Source organism: Culicoides brevitarsis, chromosome 2, assembly GCF_036172545.1.
Source record: "Culicoides brevitarsis isolate CSIRO-B50_1 chromosome 2, AGI_CSIRO_Cbre_v1, whole genome shotgun sequence".
Taxonomy (NCBI): domain Eukaryota; kingdom Metazoa; phylum Arthropoda; class Insecta; order Diptera; family Ceratopogonidae; genus Culicoides; species Culicoides brevitarsis.
Genome location: NC_087086.1, coordinates 35,250,616 through 35,270,810, shown reverse-complemented (window position 1 = coordinate 35,270,810; position 20,195 = coordinate 35,250,616). Strand labels below are relative to the sequence as shown.

General features: G+C 26.9%; 2 protein-coding genes across 4 annotated transcripts; both read right to left on the bottom strand.

Annotated features, from left to right (window-relative positions):
• Positions 1-1,692: 1,692 nt before the first annotated feature.
• LOC134830827 (uncharacterized) lies at positions 1,693-7,910 on the bottom strand. The gene is made up of 7 exons (XM_063844413.1): positions 7,632-7,910; positions 6,167-6,473; positions 4,785-5,549; positions 4,027-4,146; positions 3,387-3,965; positions 3,084-3,326; positions 1,693-2,555 (listed from the first exon to the last, which is right to left on the bottom strand). The coding sequence occupies exons 1-7, from the start codon at positions 7,827-7,829 to the stop codon at positions 1,903-1,905; spliced, it is 2,865 nt and encodes a 954-aa protein (XP_063700483.1). The 5' UTR covers positions 7,830-7,910; the 3' UTR covers positions 1,693-1,902.
• Positions 7,911-8,677: 767 nt separating this feature from the next.
• On the bottom strand, positions 8,678-19,385 carry LOC134830271 (uncharacterized). 3 transcript variants are annotated; one of them, XR_010161964.1, is made up of 7 exons: positions 18,900-19,385; positions 14,680-15,166; positions 12,593-12,692; positions 12,349-12,531; positions 11,314-11,629; positions 9,862-11,252; positions 8,678-8,836 (listed from the first exon to the last, which is right to left on the bottom strand). XR_010161964.1 is itself a non-coding variant. In XM_063843692.1 (6 exons), the coding sequence occupies exons 2-6, from the start codon at positions 15,047-15,049 to the stop codon at positions 9,969-9,971; spliced, it is 2,253 nt and encodes a 750-aa protein (XP_063699762.1). In that variant the 5' UTR covers positions 15,050-15,166; positions 18,900-19,385; the 3' UTR covers positions 9,812-9,968. The 3 variants fall into 3 exon arrangements, 1 of the variants encoding a protein (XP_063699762.1); XR_010161965.1 differs by having other exon boundaries at positions 8,825-8,870; XM_063843692.1 differs by lacking the exon at positions 8,678-8,836 and having other exon boundaries at positions 9,812-11,252.
• Positions 19,386-20,195: the final 810 nt, after the last annotated feature.

Genomic DNA, 20,195 nt, shown 5'->3' with positions numbered 1-20,195 from the left:
TTTAATAATAAATAATTTAATTAAATTTAAAAAAAAATATTAATAAAATAAAAAATGAACAAGACGATCTTCAATCAAACGTAAACCACCTTATAATTTCTAATAGATTTTAATAATCATTGCATTTATTTACATTTTTTTTTAAACATTTATAAAAGAAAAAAATATATTATAAGTAAAAATTTACGAAAGTTAAGATTTTAGCTAAAAAAAAGTTTTATACAAATTTATTATATTTTGATACTTGTTATAATAATTTTTTTGTATAACATAACATTAACATTTAACAAGATAAATTAATTATTAATATATTATAAAAATAATGTTAAACTTTGAAAATATTTATCTTGGCCTATAACTGACAATTTTTGTTTAAATAGGTAAAAATATATAATTTATCAATAATATTAATCATGAAAAAAAATGTTTATAATAAAAAAATGCAATATTCGAAAAAAATATTAATTATAACTTTATAACAAGAGTTACATACGAGAACTATCATATAGTGCATATAACGGTATTATAATAAAAAAAAATATAAATAAATAATAAAAAAAATATTAAATAAAATAAATATTCGGTAAAAAAAATAAATATTCTGAATAGAATTTTCATCAAAGCTCATCATCAATAATAATTATTTCATCAACAATTCAAAAAATATACAAAGAGACAATGCTTCATTTATATTTTGGGAACATTTTAGTGATATAACTCTGAAAAAGTCTTATGGATCAAAAAAATATTAGTCTAGAAATTAAAATGAAATAATAAAAATAAATACCAAAAAAATAAATTTTAGATGAAAAAATTGTCTCTAACACAATTAGTATCAAATAAAAATAATAAAACGTAGTAGAAATAAACAAATAGTTCAAAAAATTAAAATAACGTAACTTTCTGAAAAAAATTTAATTTAAATAAAAAAATAATAATTTTGTATAAAAAGAGCGCCTAATTTAAACAAAAATTTAATTTTCTCAATGAAAATTATTTAAAAAAAAATTTGAGTGCCAAATTTACGCAAAAAAAAAATTTCTTCTGACATTCACTACCAGTTTTTAAAATAAATGAAACAACAAGAAAAAAAGAATTGTATTTATAGGAATTTTTTAAAAAAATATAATAAAAAAATAAAAATCTAAGTAGAATTCTAAATAAAATATATATAAATAAATAAAACATAAAAAAAATAAATAAATAGTGAACAAATAATAATTAATAAATAAAATAAATATAAAGAGAAAAAAAACAAAATTTGCCAAAAAAAAAAAATAAATAAATAAATTAGGAAAATAAAATGTTGTTAGAAAAAGAAAGTTTAAACAAAGAACAAAGTGTTCACTAAAAAAATTTAAAGAATAAAATTAAATAATAAATAAAAAAAGTTAAACAGAATGTTATAGCCAATTACTAAAAAAAATAAAAAATTGTATATGAAACAGTTGACGAGGTGAGTTTAAAACTTGCGAAGGAAAATAACTTTAAATGAAGCAAAAATATTATTATTAATTATTATACTTACAGAAAAATTTAACTGAGAAATAAAAAGATATGAGAAATGATATTATCTGCCAAAGAAAAAAAAATACGAAAAATTGAGTTTTCTTAATTAACTATTTTTTTTATTAATTTAATTTAATTAAAATTTTAATTTTTTTAAATTTTTAATTTTTAATTAATTTTTTTAAAATATGAATAAATATTTTTAACTAAATTTGTTAATTAAAGGGTAAGTATATGATTTTTCTTTTAATTTCATAAATTTTGATAAAAAATATTTTTTTACAATTTTTAAGTTATTTTTGTCATTTTTAGACAAAATTAATTTAAAAATGTACAAAAAAATTTTTTTTTTTATCAAAATTTATGAAATTTTTTATTTAAATTTTGAAAGTTTCAAACTCCCGATTCACATCTCTCCGTCGATTCTTCTTCCCCAGAAATGCCAGTTTCCGATTTCGCTGTTTCCATTTCCTCATTTTCGTGTCTCACAGTCATCAATTGATCCGCAGATTGACTTTTTGGGATATTTTGTTCAGGAATTTGTTGACTAAAGCTTTGATTCAAGACACAATTGCACAATTTTTGGTTCGAATTGACATTTGGCGCACTTATTGATGCATTTCCAACATTTTGAGACTGCATTGGATTCGGCAAAGCTCCGAGACTTCCACTCGAATTGATGTATTGAAAGGCAAAATTTCCTCCGCAATTGACACAAAAGAAGAATCCGGGTACCGAAGTGCAATTTTGATGGAAAAACTTTTCTTTATCTTGATCGCTGGTTGAATGGATGCATTGATGGAAAACTTCGGTAGAGGAAATTCTCGGAGGTGTCGACGAGGAAAGTGTCGAACTGGAAGTGTTGGTGCTGTGAAGTAATGTTTCGGGTAAGGAGTCGTATCGTAAGAGGTAAGCCCCTATTTCTTTGACGTGCGCAAGATCGACGGAATCGATAGAAGAGGTTTTGGAAAAGGTCGTCTTTGAATCGGTTTTTTGGATGATGAAGCAATGTTGCTGTGTGGTACTTGAATCGATCCATGTTGAAGCTAAAAAATAAAATATTAAAAAAATATTAAAGAAATTTTTAAAAAATAAAAATTTTCTTGTAAAAAAAATAATAAAATTAAATAAATAATGAAAAATTAATTTAAATTTAAAAAATAAATTAATTTAAAAATATTTATTAACTTTTTGAATTAAAATTTTTTTAATTAAATTAAATTAAAATAAATTAATTATTTAATTAAATTAAAAAATAAAAAAATAAATTAATTATAATTAAAATAAAAAAAAAATAAATAATTTAAGTAAAAAAATATTCTAAATATTTTAATTTAAATTCATAATTTTTAAAATTAATTTTAAATAATTTTTTAAATTAAATATATTTTTTTTTAAATTAAATTAATTTTTTAAATTAAATTTTTAATTAAATTAATTATTTTTTTTTATTAAATTAATTTAATTTTTTAATTAATTTATTACTTTATTTTTTATTTAATTTATTTTAATTTAAAATTTTAACAATTTTTTAATTTTTAATAAAAAAAATAATTTTTAAAATATTTACTTACAATCAATAGACTCCTGCCGTGACATCGACACAGAAATCGAAACATTTGGATTTACGGGAGACGATTCATTCTCGTTGCCAGTCGTTGCGATGTTGTTTGCTGCATTGAACAACGTGCCCTGTATCCCCGCAACGTACATTGGTGGCGGACTCCAATTATTTGCCTGTACTTGTTGCTGCTGCGTTGTCGAAGGCGCTTCTGTAGTTTGGCTAGTCGACGGTCTGTTAATGGTATTTGTAACATCTTGAAGTGAAAAATGTCAATTTTACGAAAATTTTTATTTTTTTTTCTTCAGAAACTTACCGATTCTCGATGTCGCTGCGAAAAAATCATTTCCCTCAAGTTCTTCCCGTAAGCGGGAAATGTGCTGACAACGTTCCATTTCCGAATTTGAAGGACTCGAACTCGAAGGATGCGCGTCAGAAGAGTTTTGTTGAATGTTATTGACAATCTCAATGGATGACGACGTCGAATTTCTCAAAGTAGCTCGATTTATTTGAAGTCGACTTTTTCTCCCGGATCGCCTTCCATGCGAATTTCGTTGAATTTCTTCCTCAAGCCCGAGTTTTATGACTTCGTCGTATTCCGGAGGCGCTTCGTACGTTGGAGGCTCGTCAATTGGTTCATCGCCGCGGATGTTGTTGTTGTCCAGAAGCTCAGAAATTGTCTGCAATTGACTTTGGAGTTCGCGTTGTTCACGAGCACGAGCGCCAGTTTTGTACAGAAGCACAATGAGACACGAAATTAACGTCAGAAGACCCATTGTGCTCATGATGAAGATCATAGTTGCTGTTTTTAGGTCTGGATAACGATCGATTTTGGGAAACCAGTAGTTTGGGGTGTGAACGTACCAACGACGATCGATGGGTTCGGCAGCCCATTCTGAAAAAATACAAAATTTTTAAAGAATTTGATGAGAAAAGTTGAAATTTAGGAGATTTACCAACGTCACAGGAATCAGGTTCGTCACTTCTATCGCCGCAATGATCAAATCCATCACAATGAAGTTGCACGGGAATGCATCGATGGTTCTCACAAAGGAATTCGGAGCCCAAAAAGCAATCTATGGAAGAAATTTTGGTATGAATAACTCATAAATTTATGCTCAAAAAGTCAAAATTTCGCAAAAAATGCTTTGAAAATTTTTAAAATGTGCATTGGGTCAAAATTTTAAAATGTGTATTGGGTCAAAAATTTTTGAATATCTATTGGGATAATAATTTAAAAACTGTTGGAGCAAAAAATTGAAAATATTTTTTGTTGAAAAATTCAAAATATGCATTAGGAAAAAATCATTAAGTGTGCATTGGGTCGAAATTTTCAAAAATTTTCAATCAAATATTCAAAGTGTGCATTAGGTCGAAAATTTAAAATGTTTTTTTTTTTTGGATTAAAAATAACAAAAATGCTTTAAGTCAAAGTTGAAAATATTGAAAGTCAAAAATGTGCATCGGGTTAAATATTTAAAATGTGCTTTGGGTCAAAATTTTAAAATTTGTATAAGGTCAAAATATATCAAAAAAAATTAACTTAAAAATTAATTTTTTTTTGTTGAAAACTCAAAATATGCACAGGGAAAAGTTTATAAAATGTGTAAGGGTAAAATTTAAAAATGTGCATTGGGTAAAAATCAAAAATATGCATTGGGTTAAAAATTCAAAATGTTCACTGGGATCAAATAAAATTAAATTTAAAACTTACTCATATAACTAAAAACCGTATAAATGATCGCCAATCTCGAATCTATGCCAAAAACGCCTCTCAGATGCACATAAAACCCAGTTGACAATGGCACAACAACATTCGATTCATTCAAATTTCTCGCTGGGAACAGAATTCCTTCAATTTCCGGCTTATCTGATGTCAATCCTTGCCTAATAACCAATTCCGAGGGTCCTGCCATCTTCTCAAAAGCATCAACTTTCAACATTAAATGCGTTTTCAGGTGCATGTAAGTATTCGGAGGCCTAATTAACCAAATACAATCGTACAATTTCGGCTCTGTTTCATTTTGCAGCATTTTCATCATCGTTATTGCCCCGCCAAAGGTATCAACGAGCCCGCCACAGTCCGTGATGGGATGCAAAGCTGTTTCATTCAAGAGATCTTCGTTAATAAACTTGACAGCTGCTCGATATCCCAATCCAGTGCCGCCATTTGCGTAAAAACGAAGCAGTAAAGTCGAGTTTGTACTGATTATGGGACGAGGACGAGCGACAATTCCTGTGATGACTTCGATTTGATCGCCATTGCTGTCGTAAAGCTCAAGAGAACTTGCGGTCGAGATGAGAAAATCGCTGAAAATGATGTGAATGCGACAAGATGGAGTTAAGCAAGTGAAATTGTATTCGACAGTGTAGTCACGTGGGTAAAGGGCGGGAAAAAATGGCGACGTGATGATAGTTTGGTTGGATTCAGCAGCTGTTAAAGTGTCACTTGGCTCAGCAAAGAAGGTTTGAGTGTTTTCTGAAAAGAAAAAAAAATAAAATTTAAAAATTTTCCAAGAGTTTTCCAAGTTTTTCCGGAAAATTTACTAAATTTCCATGATTTTTCATGTTCAATGAAGTCATTTATTTAAAATGTATCTTGAACAAATGCGAAAAATTTTGAAGTTTTCCATCGTTTTCGGAAAAATTCAGGAAAAACTTAAGATTTTTCACAATTTTTCCGAAAATTTTAGGAAAAACTCATGATTTTTCACAATTTTCCGGAAAATTTTTAATTTTTCACAAATTTTTGATAATTTTAAACGTCAATGTTAATTTTTTTTATAACAATTTGAAGAAATTTTTTATGTTTTTAATTTTTTGGGAAATTCCTAAAATTTTCCGGAAAATCTAAAAATTTTCACATATTTTTTAAATTTAATTTTTTTTTAATTTGTTGATTTTTTCAACAGTTTGACGTAATTTTTTTAAAATTTTTAATTTTTTTTGGGAAATTCATGAAATTTTCTGACTTTTCCGAGTTTTCCACAATTTTTTTAATGAAAAATTAAAAAAAATTCCAAATCGATTCAAAATACGATAAAAATTAATGCAAAAAATCCACAAAGCGGATTATCGGTCGACATTGAAACTTACTTTCCGCATAATACTCCAAGGTGAACGCGTGTGTATAATTCCTCTGAAACACAAACCGTATCGTCACAGTCCTCGTGGTTGTCACAAAACTCGAATTTGTCGCACAAATCCTCGTTCCCGACAACGTTGGATCATACGGACTCTCAAAAATCAAGATGTGATCGTCATGCTCATCCACGCAATTCGACGTGATGTTCGACTGACTCAGCGAAATCCGGATTTGGCACGACGGGCAAGTAACGAGCTCCAAACTGCATTGCCGAGCGATGCGAGAATCCGTTTCCGCTGCCCTTGATGGCGGATAACTCTGCAAAAAATTAAATGGAATTAGCTGGTAAGCCTCGATTTGATGCGAATTCGTAACAATAACAATCAATTTATTACAGAACGGGCGAAATTGACCGCATAATAATCTCATTAATGTGTTTTTTTTGCGTAATGAAGAGAGACGAGGACGTAAGTTGTTTACGGAAAGTGACGATGTAATGTCTGACGAGGGGAAGGACGTGCTTTATGGATGAGGAAAAGTTGAAATTGCTCTTTTATGGCAGTCAAATGGGCGGAAAATGACAATGTGGTGAGTAAAGTTTCTCATTAAATGAAGAAAAATTGAGTTTTAATGCATAAAAATTTGTTTTAGATGACAAAAATAATCAAAAATTGTACATTATTTGTCTAAAATGAGGAAAATTTTGAATGGAGTCTCATTTAATGATGAAAATTAGAGCAAAATATGTCTCTCAAACAAAATTTTGATGAAATTGATGGATAAAGAGGCCAAATTTGACATGAAATGAGCATTAAGAGGACTTTTTAGTACAAAAATTGTCTTTAAAAAGGTAAAAAATTATTAAATTGACTCTTCAGATGACAGCTTAAGGCAAATTTAAAAAAAAAATTAGTTGATATTTTAAAAATTTTTGTTAATATTTCTCATTTTAGGATCAAAATTAACACTATTGGCATCAAAATTAATTTTCCGAAGCTTAAATTGAACAAAAAATTCAAATTTGAGGAATAAAAAGTTCCATTTAATGGCAAATTACTACTCAGGACGATGCCTTTTTGAACAAAGGTGCTTAAAATCATGAGTTAAACGTAAATTTTAGCATAAGTGATCCAAAAACTGCTCTTTTTATATCAGGGTAAGATATTTTAAAACATTTTTGTTAGATTTATGGACTAAAAATTAACTTTTTATACTCAAAAGTTCTTAAAATGGGCAAAATTTAAAGAAAATTTTGAATTTTTGAAGAAATTCGTCCCCAAAGTGACTAAAATCGATCAAAATTATTCAAAAATTCCGTTTCGAGCTATTTAAACGAACAAATTTGACGTCATTGGATCAAATTTCACAATAATCCGTCATAAATTTTCATAATTTTCTTCTTTTTAATCATTTTTTAGGTTAAAATCGTTCAATTTTCATCAAAAATTTCCTAAAATTGAAAAAAAAAATACTTACAGTTCTAAAATGCGTCACATTTTCCGCCTTTAATATCCCTTTCTCATGTAACTCCAAATAAACCCTATGATTATTGTATTTTCCACAGATATCGGTATTCCTAAAAGGTCGCACGACATTTGCTGATGTAAAATTTATCAAATTCACACAAAAAACGAGAACCAAGCAATTTTTTGCAGCATTCGTAAAATAATTCATTTAATTTTAATGAAATTTATTTAAAATTTTAATTATTTTTTATAAAAATTTTTCACTTTTAGCAACAAATCAACCGTTTTTGTTAAAATCTGGCAGCAAAATGAACTTCCAGTTCGAATTTCCGATAATTACTACCTGCGATGAAGCCATCTAAGGAAATTTTCGTCGTCGTAAGAGCACTTATTAGGTTTCCTGATTTTTTACATAAAACTCAGTTTTCACGAAATTGTCGTAATAGAAAGACACAAAATGATTTTTTTAAATATATTTTATTTTTTTTTTCGCCGTAATTTTCTCTACGTACTTTTATGCACATTCATGTAAATAATTACACATCGTCTAGTTCTAAATTTATGTTTTTTTTTTTTGAAATGTCTAATACTGAACCACATTCTTTTGGCAATTAATTTTGTTTTTTTTTTTTGACAATTTTGGCTGTATATATAATTTTTTTCCATTTTTCTTAAATTTATTTTTTTTTTAAATTAAAGGTAAAATATTTGCAGGTTCAATTCTTGTTTTTTTTTTTCAATAACATCACAATCTACTTTCATTGTATATTTTTTTTGTAACATGGCTCGCTATATTTCTAAGATAGAGTTCAAAAGTTTTTATAGAAAAATATTTTAGATTTATTTACATTTTTTTTTTCATATATTAAAAGTCTCTAATTAATTATTTTTAATTTTTTTTTTTTTTTTTTTTTGAAAATATTTTAGGATTGAAAATTTTTTTTTTATATATTTTTTGAGGATTATATAGTTTTTTTTAATATCAAGTTTTTTTCTTCTATTGCATAAATTTTCGAGAAAACAAAAAAAAAATTTAGAGATTCAAATTTAATGATCACAGATTCTAATTAAATTTTAAAATTTTTAATAATATGATACATCAGAGTCTTTTTTTTTAACTTATTCGTAAATTTAAAGGTACCAATAGCTTAATTTAAAAATTAATTAACAAGATGATTGAGCATCGAATTTTTTTCTTTTCAAGTTTAACAATTGCTAATTTTTTATCGATGATTTTTTTTGCAGGTATCTGTGAAAAAGTGATTTTAAGTTGTTTACATTCATAAAAAAAAATAAAAAATTATGAATCGTAAGCAAATGTGCGAAAAGTAAGAGGAAAAGTTATAAAAAATTATTCAGAAAAAATTAAAAAAATCAAGAAAATGAAGAAAAAAAATTGGAAGAAAAAATTTTAATCGAAAAATTAATTTTTTCATAAAAATTATTTCAAGGCGTTTCAATTGAACTATTTAAGAAAGGACAAGAGGACATGTGCTTATGAGTTTATTAAAAAATATCTCGCGGAGGAGTTTTTACATTAGACCCTGAACGTTTTTGACAGCAAAAAATCAGTTTTTGTGAGAAAAGTTTGTTCAAAAATTGAAGTTGTCGAAAATTATTCATTCTGCTTTAAGATTTTTTTCAATTCTACCTAAGTTACCATCAAATTTACAGAAATAATTAAAATAGATACAAAAAAGTCCATATTTTGATTGATTTTAAGATTAATTAAAATAATTTTTTTTTTATAAAATCAACCAAAAATATTAAGTAAAAGTGAATATTGAAGTGATGCCAAATTTTAATTGATTTTTTTTTTTTGAAACGAAGAGATTTTGAAATCATTTAAATCCACATAAATTAGAAGTAATGCGTGATCATTTTAAAGAAGAAAATTTAAGCATTGAAAATATTGATAAAAATTTATTCGCAATATTCAACGACAAAAATAAACAAATGAAATTAAGGAAAAAAAATGAATATTGTGTCTTGTTTCTTTTTAGAAAAACAAAAAACTATGCTAAGAACTTGAAATCTTGAAACCAGATTTAATAGAGCACGTCAATATAACACTATAAATAATATGGCATCTCAAGTTTGAAATTTTCAAAATAATTTTAAAATCCGAACTCTCTTCCAAACCAAAGAAGAGTTCAATTCCATCCCAAAAAAACTTTTAAAATTCACTTTTTTTCACAAAAACCTTTAAAAAAAACCATCGAACGCTTGATATTTCTTACCTAAGATATGAAAAGAGAGAATTTTAGTTTTTTTTTCCAAAAAATTTCAGGACCTACAATTCCTTCAAATCACGTCGTCTCTTACTTCGTACTACCTTTGTCTCTTGTTAATCCTTGCAGTAGCAATATTTCTTCAAGTTGTCATCATTCACGCAATACCCTTGATTGCCATAAGCATTCAGTCGACTAATTGATCCGGTCAGCTGATGACTCGTCTTGACGTTATACTTCACCGTAGCTTCAAATTCCCCGCCTCCCGGATAAACTTCGAACACAACCAAGTAATAGGTGACATTATCCGACGGTATTTTCGCGATTTTTGCATTTGATATCTTTTTCAGCTTCAGTTTTGAGCATTTGTTCGAGTAAAAAGGGGCTGCTGTCGCATTATTACCCGAAATTGTTGTTGTTGTTGTAATGTGAGTTGTTCGTGAATTTGCCTTTTTATAAGCCTCGAGTTCGTTATTGATGACTTGAATGGCGAATTTGACGGCATCTTTCACTTCGGGCGAGGATTTGTCGGATTTTTCATAGGGGATGCAAGTGCACCAGTGTTGCGTGATTTGTGCATCGCTACAGGAACGATTATAAGGAACTTCGTCGAACAAACTTTGACATGCGGGACATGATGGGGCACCGCCCAAAGTAACGTTTGGGGTTTTATCAGAAGGAGAGGATAAGGAGAGAATATGTTTCAAGGTCACATGAAAGTCATACGGGGTCGTGAGGCGATTCCGATTGATTTTGAAGTTTTGTACGAGTTCAGGATATGATTTTTTGAACCATTCTGGCAGCGAGAAGAAAATAAATGGCAGGCGTTCCTCGAACCATCCTGTGAGTAATTGCCTCACATTGCCAAATCGCATCCCGTGATCGCTAAAAAACACTACCAAAGTCTCATTGAGGATCCCGGAACGCCCCAGCTCGATGATATATTCGCGCATTTTGTCATCCATGCAACTTGCCGAACTGATGTCGTTGTGCGAGAAGGTGTTGGTCCAAAAAAGCCCGAAATACGGATGTCCTTTGTACTGCTGGGCAAAATCTAAAGCATATTGATAGATGTAATCCGCGTAATTTTGGTAGCCGAGACACAAAGTCAAGCTACTGAGCTTCGTTTTGTGCAGGTGTTTCTCGGCGGCGATGCCAAAAGGACGCAAATAGTGGTCCACAGGCGGCGTAAGGAACCCGTATTTGTTGTAGTTGAACGTATTGATGCGTGTTTCGTCCTCCGCATATGCCGTCGCGTAACCTTGCTCACGAAAATTATTCCAAATCATCGGACATGCATCCAATTTTCCGACCTTTTTTGGATTACACACGTCATAAGCGACGGAATTGTTGAAGCCTGCCAAGATTGCCATGAGATTCGGGAAAGTATTGTCGTCGATCTGAAATGAAATGGAAAAAAATTATTTTTTTTTTATTTTTTTCTTATAGTTTATGACTCACTTTGTTGTAACCCTTGAGCTCCATCCAGCCGGTGTCGTATAAATATTGCGCGGTATTTGGCATTGCGCGGATCAAGTTGAGGCGAGAGATGCTGTCGATGCCTATTAGCAAGACGCTCAGAGGTTTTGTGGCATTTTTTTCGGATTTTTCCGCGAAACGCTTCATTACTTCGGGCTTTCGACGCACAAGAGCGTGAGCATTTGTGTAAACGGTTTCAGGTTTCTTCTTGGAGGAGATTCGTTTGCAATTCACGAGTAGGAATTCCGCTTGTGCTGGCAGTTGAACGACCATGTCGAAGGAGTGACATGATGTTAAGCTGTGAAAGAGACAAAAAAATGTAAGAAATTTTTGAAAATAATTTTAGAATTTTTTAATTTTTTTCCAATAATTTTAAAATATATTAAAATTTTCAATAGTTTAAATTTAAAAAAAAAATAATATTTTTTTTTTTTAATTTTTTTAATTGATACAAATTTTATAATTTTTTTCTAATTTCCATAAATTTTAATTTTTTTTTGTACACAGTTTTAGATTTTTTAAAATAAATTTTAATTTTTTTTTTAATTTTTAAAAAAATTTTTAAATAATTTTTAATTTTTAAAAATTTTTTAAAATTTTTTCTATTTATAATGATTTTGTTTAATTTTTAAATAATTTTTTTTTTTTTTTTTATTTTTTTTTAAATAATTTTTAAAAATTTTTCAAAATAATTTTTAAATTTTTTCTCATCTATTTTTTTTAATTTAATTTTTTTTTCACAAATTTTTCTAATTTAATTAATTTTTTTTAAAACAAATTTTATTTTTATTTTAAAAATATTTTTTTAATTTTATTTTTATTCTTGTTAATTTTTCATACATTTACTGATCTCTTAACGGAGGCTTTAAAAAAAATTCTATAATTTTTATCTTTTTCTTCAAATTTTTTTTTAATACTTTCTTTTTTTTTAGAATTTTTATTATTTTCACTCAATTAGGTATTTTAAGATTTTTTTAAAAAAATTTCTAAAAAATTCATTAAAAAATTATAACTTACTTTATTTTGTCATCCGCATGCGTAAACTCGCCAGATCGAATAATTTCCTGATAACAACACTCCAAATAATCATTTTTGCCGGTAACGTAACTCTTCACGGAGGAAAAGTTCAAATGGAGGAACACAGTATCATTGCTCCAAATTTGCTGGATGTACGTTAACGCGGGCTTACTATTACAGGGTCTGAAAAAAAATTCAAATTTTCATAAAAAAAAATAAAATTTTTATAAAAATATTTTTTTACTTGTAGGTCTCTCGATGAAAAATCTTCATCACATCTTTGGCCAATGGATCAATATCCGGTATTTTGCATTCTGGTCCATAAATCAAGTATCCATGAGGCACTGTAGCATCCGTCGACGGGTCAATTGTTGTTGTTGTTGTTGTAATCAACGATGCATTGTCAATGTTCGAAATTTTCGTTGAAACGTATGCGGGGGAGGAGTTTTTTTGATTATTATTATTACTAGTTGCAGAAGTTACACAATCAATTGGATTATTAACAGTCTCATTCAAACATTTCTTGTCATTATTAACACGTTTAGCTTCTTCAAACATAAAGCCATAAAGGGACATATGAGGGTGTGACGTCGTTTATTATTTTTTTTATTTTTTAGATGAGCGGTGAGCATTTTTTTTAATTAATCAACAAATGGGTGCACAACATTTTTTATTACATTTTTTTTTAATTTGCAGCAAAAATTTAATTTGACCATTTTTGTGGATTTTGTGGTGATGCATAACGGATAACAAAAATTATGAAAATAAATCGGGAAAAAAGAGAACATAAAAGAGTAAGTTACAAATTAATACGTTTGGCGGCCATTCTAATCTAAACTTATTTACAAGATATTAGCAAAAAATTATAATTTATTACGAAAAATACCTTTTTTGAGTAATTTAATGTTAATTTGTGGAAAAAAGATACTACAAAATTATATTTTACAAGCAAATGTGATAAATGTGTCGTGTAGGTGTCATGAGAGATTAAGCTGTAACTGTAACAGTAGAACAAAATTTTGTATTTTATGATGTCGGAATGATACTAAGTTACTAATTTTACTAAAAATTGCTTAAAATTACATTTTAACGAATAAAAATTAGTTCATTAACCTCCTAAAATTATTTCTAAATTTTCATAAAAATTTCTAAATTATTTTTTTTTATTTTTATTTTATTTAATGTTTTTAAAATATTTAAAAAAAATTTATATTTAAAAAATCTTGATGATCAAATTTAAAATTTTGTAATATTTTAAATATTATTTTGACTGTTGTTTTATTTAAATTAAATTTCAATAAAATAAAAATAAATTAAAAAAATATTAAAATAAATTCAAAATAATTAAATTAAAATAAAAATATTTTCAAGTTTTTTTCAAGTTTTCAAGTTTTTTAAAAATTTTTTAATAAATAAAAAAAATAAAATAAAATAATTTTAACGAAAAAAATATAAAAAAATTAATTAAAATAATTTTTTTTACTATTAAAATTTTTTTTATCAATTTTTAAAAAAATCACTTTTTTTAATTATAATGTAGAATTGATCATAAAAAGTGAAAAATCTTATTTTTTATATATTTTTTCTAATATTTTAATAAAAAATTAATTAAAAGCTTAAAAGCTTATCGATTTATTCATAATATTTAATGTAGTTAATTTTTTTTTTTCAAAGATTTTTTTTCATTCAGAATAAAATATTTTAAATTTTTAAAATTTAATTAAAAATTAATTAAAAATTAAATTTAAAAATTAAATAAAAATTAATTTAAAATTTAATTAAAATATTCTATAAAATTTATTTTTTCAAATTACACACGAATTTTTTTTTATCTCCTAAACTAGTACTAAAAACTCACTAAAACATTCTAAAAATTAAATTACCTAATAAAAAATAATTAAAATTAATTAATTTATTTTAAAAATTAAATTAATTCCTACTTAAGGCACTCTTTTAAAAATTAATAAATTTTCTAAATAATTAAAACCTACAAAAAATATACAAAATTTTGTTCCACTGTGATCGCAAAAAAAAATAATTAAAACCGACAAATTTAATGTTTTCGGAGGTCATTTTGATTTTATCTTCAACAGTCACATAAATCCTCTCACGATGAAGTCTTATCTCGACTGAAATACGCGCACAAAATTAATATCAAAAAACAAAAATTAGGTTAAAGCAAAAAAAAAACTTCATGATAACTACACTTCCCATTATTACATAATATTTTCTGTATTTTTAGTGTTGCATGCAAAAAACTTGTCAACATCGAAAGCTAAATATTTACACAAAGCTCCGTTTCCCTCGAAAAAAAAAAACGAAAAAAATTACCTGTTGGTCCTGGCAGATTCAAGTCGTCATTGGGAATAATGACGGAAATTTGTGGCTGATATTGGCGCGTATTTGTGACGAACGAGAGGAAAATGATGAACAAGATCCCGAGCACGAGAGCGACGAGACGAAGTCTTCCGTAGCGTTCCTGTTGTTTGATTTTGGCACGACGTCTAAAGCTAATATAGTCATTTGGCTTACTACTACTTCCGTTTGACGCCACGGACGACAGCGACGAACTGGATCCGGAGGACTTGAGAAGTGTCTCGGATTCCGGATCGCGTGCATGATAATTTGTGTGATTTGTCGCGTGAATGCTCGCTGCGACGGCGTGCAGCGACGACGACACTTTTGATTTGGTTTTTAACATTTTTTGTGCTGCTGCTGATGCTGCTGTTGCGTTGCGGTTTTGTGATGTCGGACACAAATGATGTCAGTTGAGTGAATTTGTAACAACTTTTGACTTGGTGGGTTTGGTAACATTGCGCTGTAAGTAAAAATATGTGAGAAAATTTTAATTAATTGTCATTTTTTATAAATTTTAGGAGAGAAATTCGACTCAACCCGAAGATTTTCAAGCGAAATTTGGGCAACTTTAGAACAATTAAGCTGAATTTTGATTAAATTATGTCAAAAATTTCATTAAATGGAGGCTTTTGACCTTTTTGGAGGATTTTTCGAGGACTCAGAACTTCAAAAATGATTGAAAATTCATAAGAAAGAATTTTTCATCATAAATTTACTTAAAGTTTAACCAAAAATCATAAAATAAGGGATTTTAAATGTAATTTTTGTTCAGAATTTAAATTTAGGAAACATTTAATTCAACAATTTAACAACTAAATTAGTAATTTGATTCAAAAATTTTTCAATATTCTTTTTAAAATGAAATTTTCGATCGAATATCGCCTCCAAATCAACCTTTTATCTAAGTTTTTATAAAAAAAATTTTTTTAGAGGTTCACATATCTTTAAAAAATTAAAATTTATCAAAAATGATTAAATTTTATCAATTACAAGTACTTTTCATTAATATTTGGCTTGAAATTCAACCAAAAATGGTTCAAAAAAGCCAATGAGCTCATTTTTGATTAAAAAAAATTTAACTGAGGTACCTCAAAAGTCAAAATTTTAACCTTTGAATTGAAAAGTTGAGTCAAATTAAGAAAAATAAGTCCCTTTTGAGGGCTTCGAAGCTTAAAATTTATTAAAAATTCACAAATTTTTTCAATTAAAAGAATTTTTTATACAAAATTGACTCAAATTTGAACCAAAAATTTTCAATAAAGAGTTCAAGGCATGATTTTCAAACAAAAAATTGCATTAAGATATCACTAAATTTTCAATTTTATTAAAAAATCGATCAAAAAATTATTTTTGCTTAAAAAAAATTAGCAAATAATTACATTTAAAATATTTAAAAAAAAATAATTTAATTTTAATTTGAAATAATAAAAAAATTTTATTAAAAATGAAATAAAAATTTTAATAAAATTCAAATTTTTTACCAAAAATTTTATTAAAAATTAAATAAAAATTTTAATAAAATTCAAATTTTTTACCAAAAATTTTATTAAAAATAAAATAAATTTCTTTTAAAAATTAAAAATTTTAACAAAAATTTAAAGAAAAAATCATTTAAACCAACAAAGAGTCAAAATTTTGAACAAAACAGATGTTCTTTAAAATTAAAATCTATGTCAGACAGTCTAACGATGATCAAAATACCCGTTAATAGTGCTAATAAGTTAAAATTCTCAATCTGAAAGGTGACTCAAGTCAATGAATCACAATTTTTTGGGTAAGAGACATTTAATAATCCTTCCTTCAAATGACTTCATCCGTTGATCCATTGATTAACGATGATAATAAATTGATTTTAGATAAAAATCAAAACAAAAAATCTTCATTAGACTTCTTTTGTTGTTTATTCATTCAGTAATAGGTACTTTTAAATATTCCGTTTTTTTTATTTTATTTTTTTGCCTTTGCTCTTTGACCGTTTATTCACGTTCGTCGTATGACATAACACTCAAGCTCTGAATTAATGTTCAATGTATTATTTTATTTTTTTTAAACAGACAAAAACAAAAAAAAACAATCAACAATAAAAAATGTAGCTAAACATCTCGTCAAGGTCATCAAAGTGTTGTGATGTTGCTGTCTTGTAATACGAGCCTCTTTACAGCATAAAAAGCATTATTTTTTTTAGAAGATGTCGAAAAATTCGTGAATTGCTGATTTTTTGCAGGGAGATAAGTATTTAAGTCGACATGTTGTAATTATTGTCGGTCTTGAGAAAAATTAATTGAACGAAAAAAAAAACTTTGCATCGCATCATCGTTCACTGAAGTCACTGAAGTTAGCAGTAAAAAGCTATAAAGGTTGATTTATGGATTTTTTCGTGTATTGTTAGAGTTTCATTAAATAAATTATTATCGAACTGAGCAATAACTACAAATAACCAGTAAATAATTTAATAGACAATTGCGGCGATGCAATAAATATTTAAGAGAAACATCATTCATATTTCTTTAAGGTATATATTTATAATATCAAATTTTATAATAGACAATGACACTTCAATATTGTTTATTAGAAAAATTATCAATTACATCGTGATTCAATGAATTAAAATTTTTTGAGTGACTCATAAAGATTATTACAAGGTATTTAGAAGGATTTTTGTTTTAAAAGCGCCCTCTAGCGTCAAATTTTTAATGAAATTTTTTTAATGAAATATTTGTTAAAAAATGTTTATTGAAATTTCTTGAAAATTTTAAAAATTAATATTCTTAACAATTTGAATTTTTTAAATTTTAAATTTGTGACATATTTAAGAAAATTTATTCAAAAGTGCCCTCTTGCGTAAAATTTTTAAATAAAATTTGATGTTTTTTGAAATATTAATATTAAAAAAATCATTTAAATTTAATATTGAGAAAATTTTTTATATTTGCTCTTTAATTTTTTGAATATTTCAAAGTAATTTCATTCAAAAGTGCCCTCTAGCGGATATTTTTTATTGCAGGTTTTTGATAATTTTTGATTTTTCAATTAATTTAAGTTTAAATTTGTTTATTTTGAAAATTTTTTAAACCTGGAATACGAATTTTGAGCGAAATTTGTTATAATATAATCATCAAGCGCCATCTGTTGATTGTTTTTTGAAATAAAAATATAATTTTTATTCATTTTTACTCAAATTTAAGCTCTTGGAATTATTTTATGACTTAAAATTTTTTTATGACTCATATTAAATTTTAAGCGCCATCTATTGTCAGTTTGTGAAGAAATTTATTATAAAGCGACATCTAACGGCAAATTTTTAACAAAATTTTATATTTTTCAAATTTTTTGGTAAAAATGTGTTCAAAAATTCTCAACATTTAAGATTTTTTTGACTCAATTGAAATTTTTAATAAGATTTTAGATAGTTTTTTTTCAATTTTTATTAAAAAGCGCCATCTACCGATATAAATTTTATCTCCATAAACCTTAGAAAATATTTTTTATTAAAAAAATTTTAAATTTTTTTTCATTTTTTGATAATTTTGACTCACTTCAACTCCAAAAAATTTTTTCACTCAAAAAATTTTTTTATCTAAAAATTTAAAAAAAAATCTTCAAATTTAAATAAAATCTTCAAATAACTTCATTACTTAATCTTAATACAAGCCATTAACACAAATCACTCATTTGTCAAAAAATTTTCAATTGATCTCCGCAGACACACTTCTTACGTGACCATTTATCTCGTTCATTATCACGACCCCGCTAATCAAATTACACGATCTCATCTTTTCTCAGAACTCAAAATGCTGACGCGGAAGTCATATTTCACTTTCTGATTAATAACGTCGTCGTTCGACAAAATTCTGCCACATATCGCAAAATTGTCATGTAAATAAACAAATCTGCCCACCGAGATTGAAACGAAAGTAAATTGACGCTTTTGTTAAGTCATCAGAATTTATTTGTCGAAAACGTTGCCGGTTCATTGTTATGAAATTTCTGTACAGAGAGAATTTTCATCTCAATTTTCCTCTCACACAATCTCGGAGAAAATCTCGCATAAAATTTTTCGCATGCAACGTACACGAGCGCTCGTAGATTTTTACTTTTACTTTTCTGATGAAAAATTTATTTGAATATTTTCTTTATTTATTATTAGTTTCGAAATTCACTTTTTTTTAGGAATATTTGGCTCACTTTCTTACCTTGTCGATTTTTTTTTGCTATTTTTCGATTTATTACATCATTTTTAATTTCTCTTTGATTGCAGTCGAGTGAAATTTTCTATTTTAAAAGAATCGATAATTTTCCCTTGTTTTGAATTTTCTTGTTCATTTTCCATAAACGAACAACGGGAATGACCAACAACGGGTGTGATGTTATTTATTTATGTTTTCTGTGGCATTTACTGTGCGTGTCACTGCTCAATTTTCGTTTTAAACTACAAAATTCAAAATAAAAATAATAAAAAAAAAATTGGAAAAGTTTTTGTGTGGCGCAATTTGTGGTTTCTGGACAATTTTTTGTTTTTTCAAAATATTTCTTTTTAAATTTTTCGTTAATTTTTTGTTAATTTTCCGTTTTTTCACTTAAAATTAAATCACAAAACGTCTTTTTTGCTAAAAATTTTCCCTTTTTTTGCACAACTAGTAATTATTTTTTTTTTTCGTGAGTGCAAACACAACCGTTTTGTTCCCTTTTTCCGATAGAACTGAGCGAACGAGCTCTTCGATTCTCTTTGCTATTTATTTTTTTTTTTCATTTCAAGTTTACGTTCAGCACATGCCGTACGAACGCCGATTACTATAAATTTAACCAACAAATTTATTTTTAAAGAGAATGAGAGACTTGTCTGGGGTTCCGCATGCAAAAACGTGTGTCACCCTGGCTACGTACCGTCGTCGTTGTTGTTCGCATGAGACACAAATAAATATCAACAAAAAAAAGTGTTTTTATTTGTTTTTATGCGCGCGGGACCTGAAAATAATTAGTGTGGCTTGCGGCAGTTTTTTGGGTTGATCAAGTTTTAATCCGTCATCGTGAGAGTTCAATCACCGCGGGATTTGGGAACTTTTAATTAATGAAAAGTGACGGAAGAAGATGGATTTTTGATAACGACGAGTGATAAGTAGTAGCGGAGTGGAGAATGATCATGCGCGAAATTTTCGCTCTCTTTGCATGGAATGGGAATTTTATGTATAGCGGTACGGAATTTTGTGTATGCGAGTAAGGGAGTAGAAATGTGCACGTGGTGTATTGTTTGACTGATAACAATGTTTTTGCGTTTTCAGAGGCGGGTTTTGAGAAGGGCTCTTTTTTTCTTAAAAAAAAATTCTAAAATTTTTAATAAAAATTTGAAAATATTTTTAAAAAATATTATAAAAATTAAAAAAAAAATCTAAAAGGTTTGATTTTTAATTTAATTATTTTTTTTTAAATTTTAATTAATTTAATTTAAATTTTATTTTTATTTATTAAAATTTATTAAAATTAATTTATTT

What these genes read in the sequence shown, in the direction of transcription:
- LOC134830827 (XM_063844413.1), bottom strand. Translation starts at nt 7,829, where the DNA reads ATGAATTATTTTACGAATGCTGCAAAAAATTGCTTGGTTCTCGTTTTT. An exon ending in CGCAGCGACATCGAGAATCG is followed by an intron (nt 3,327 to 3,386) that starts GTAAGTTTCTGA and finishes TTTCACTTCAAG; the next exon opens with ATGTTACAAATACCATTAAC. An exon ending in ACGGCAGGAGTCTATTGATT is followed by an intron (nt 2,556 to 3,083) that starts GTAAGTAAATAT and finishes TTTATTTTTTAG; the next exon opens with CTTCAACATGGATCGATTCA.
- LOC134830271 (XM_063843692.1), bottom strand. Translation starts at nt 15,049, where the DNA reads ATGTTAAAAACCAAATCAAAAGTGTCGTCGTCGCTGCACGCCGTCGCA. An exon ending in GAATCTGCCAGGACCAACAG is followed by an intron (nt 12,693 to 14,679) that starts GTAATTTTTTTC and finishes CGGATGCTACAG; the next exon opens with TGCCTCATGGATACTTGATT. An exon ending in AGCTCAAGGGTTACAACAAA is followed by an intron (nt 11,253 to 11,313) that starts GTGAGTCATAAA and finishes ATTTCATTTCAG; the next exon opens with ATCGACGACAATACTTTCCC.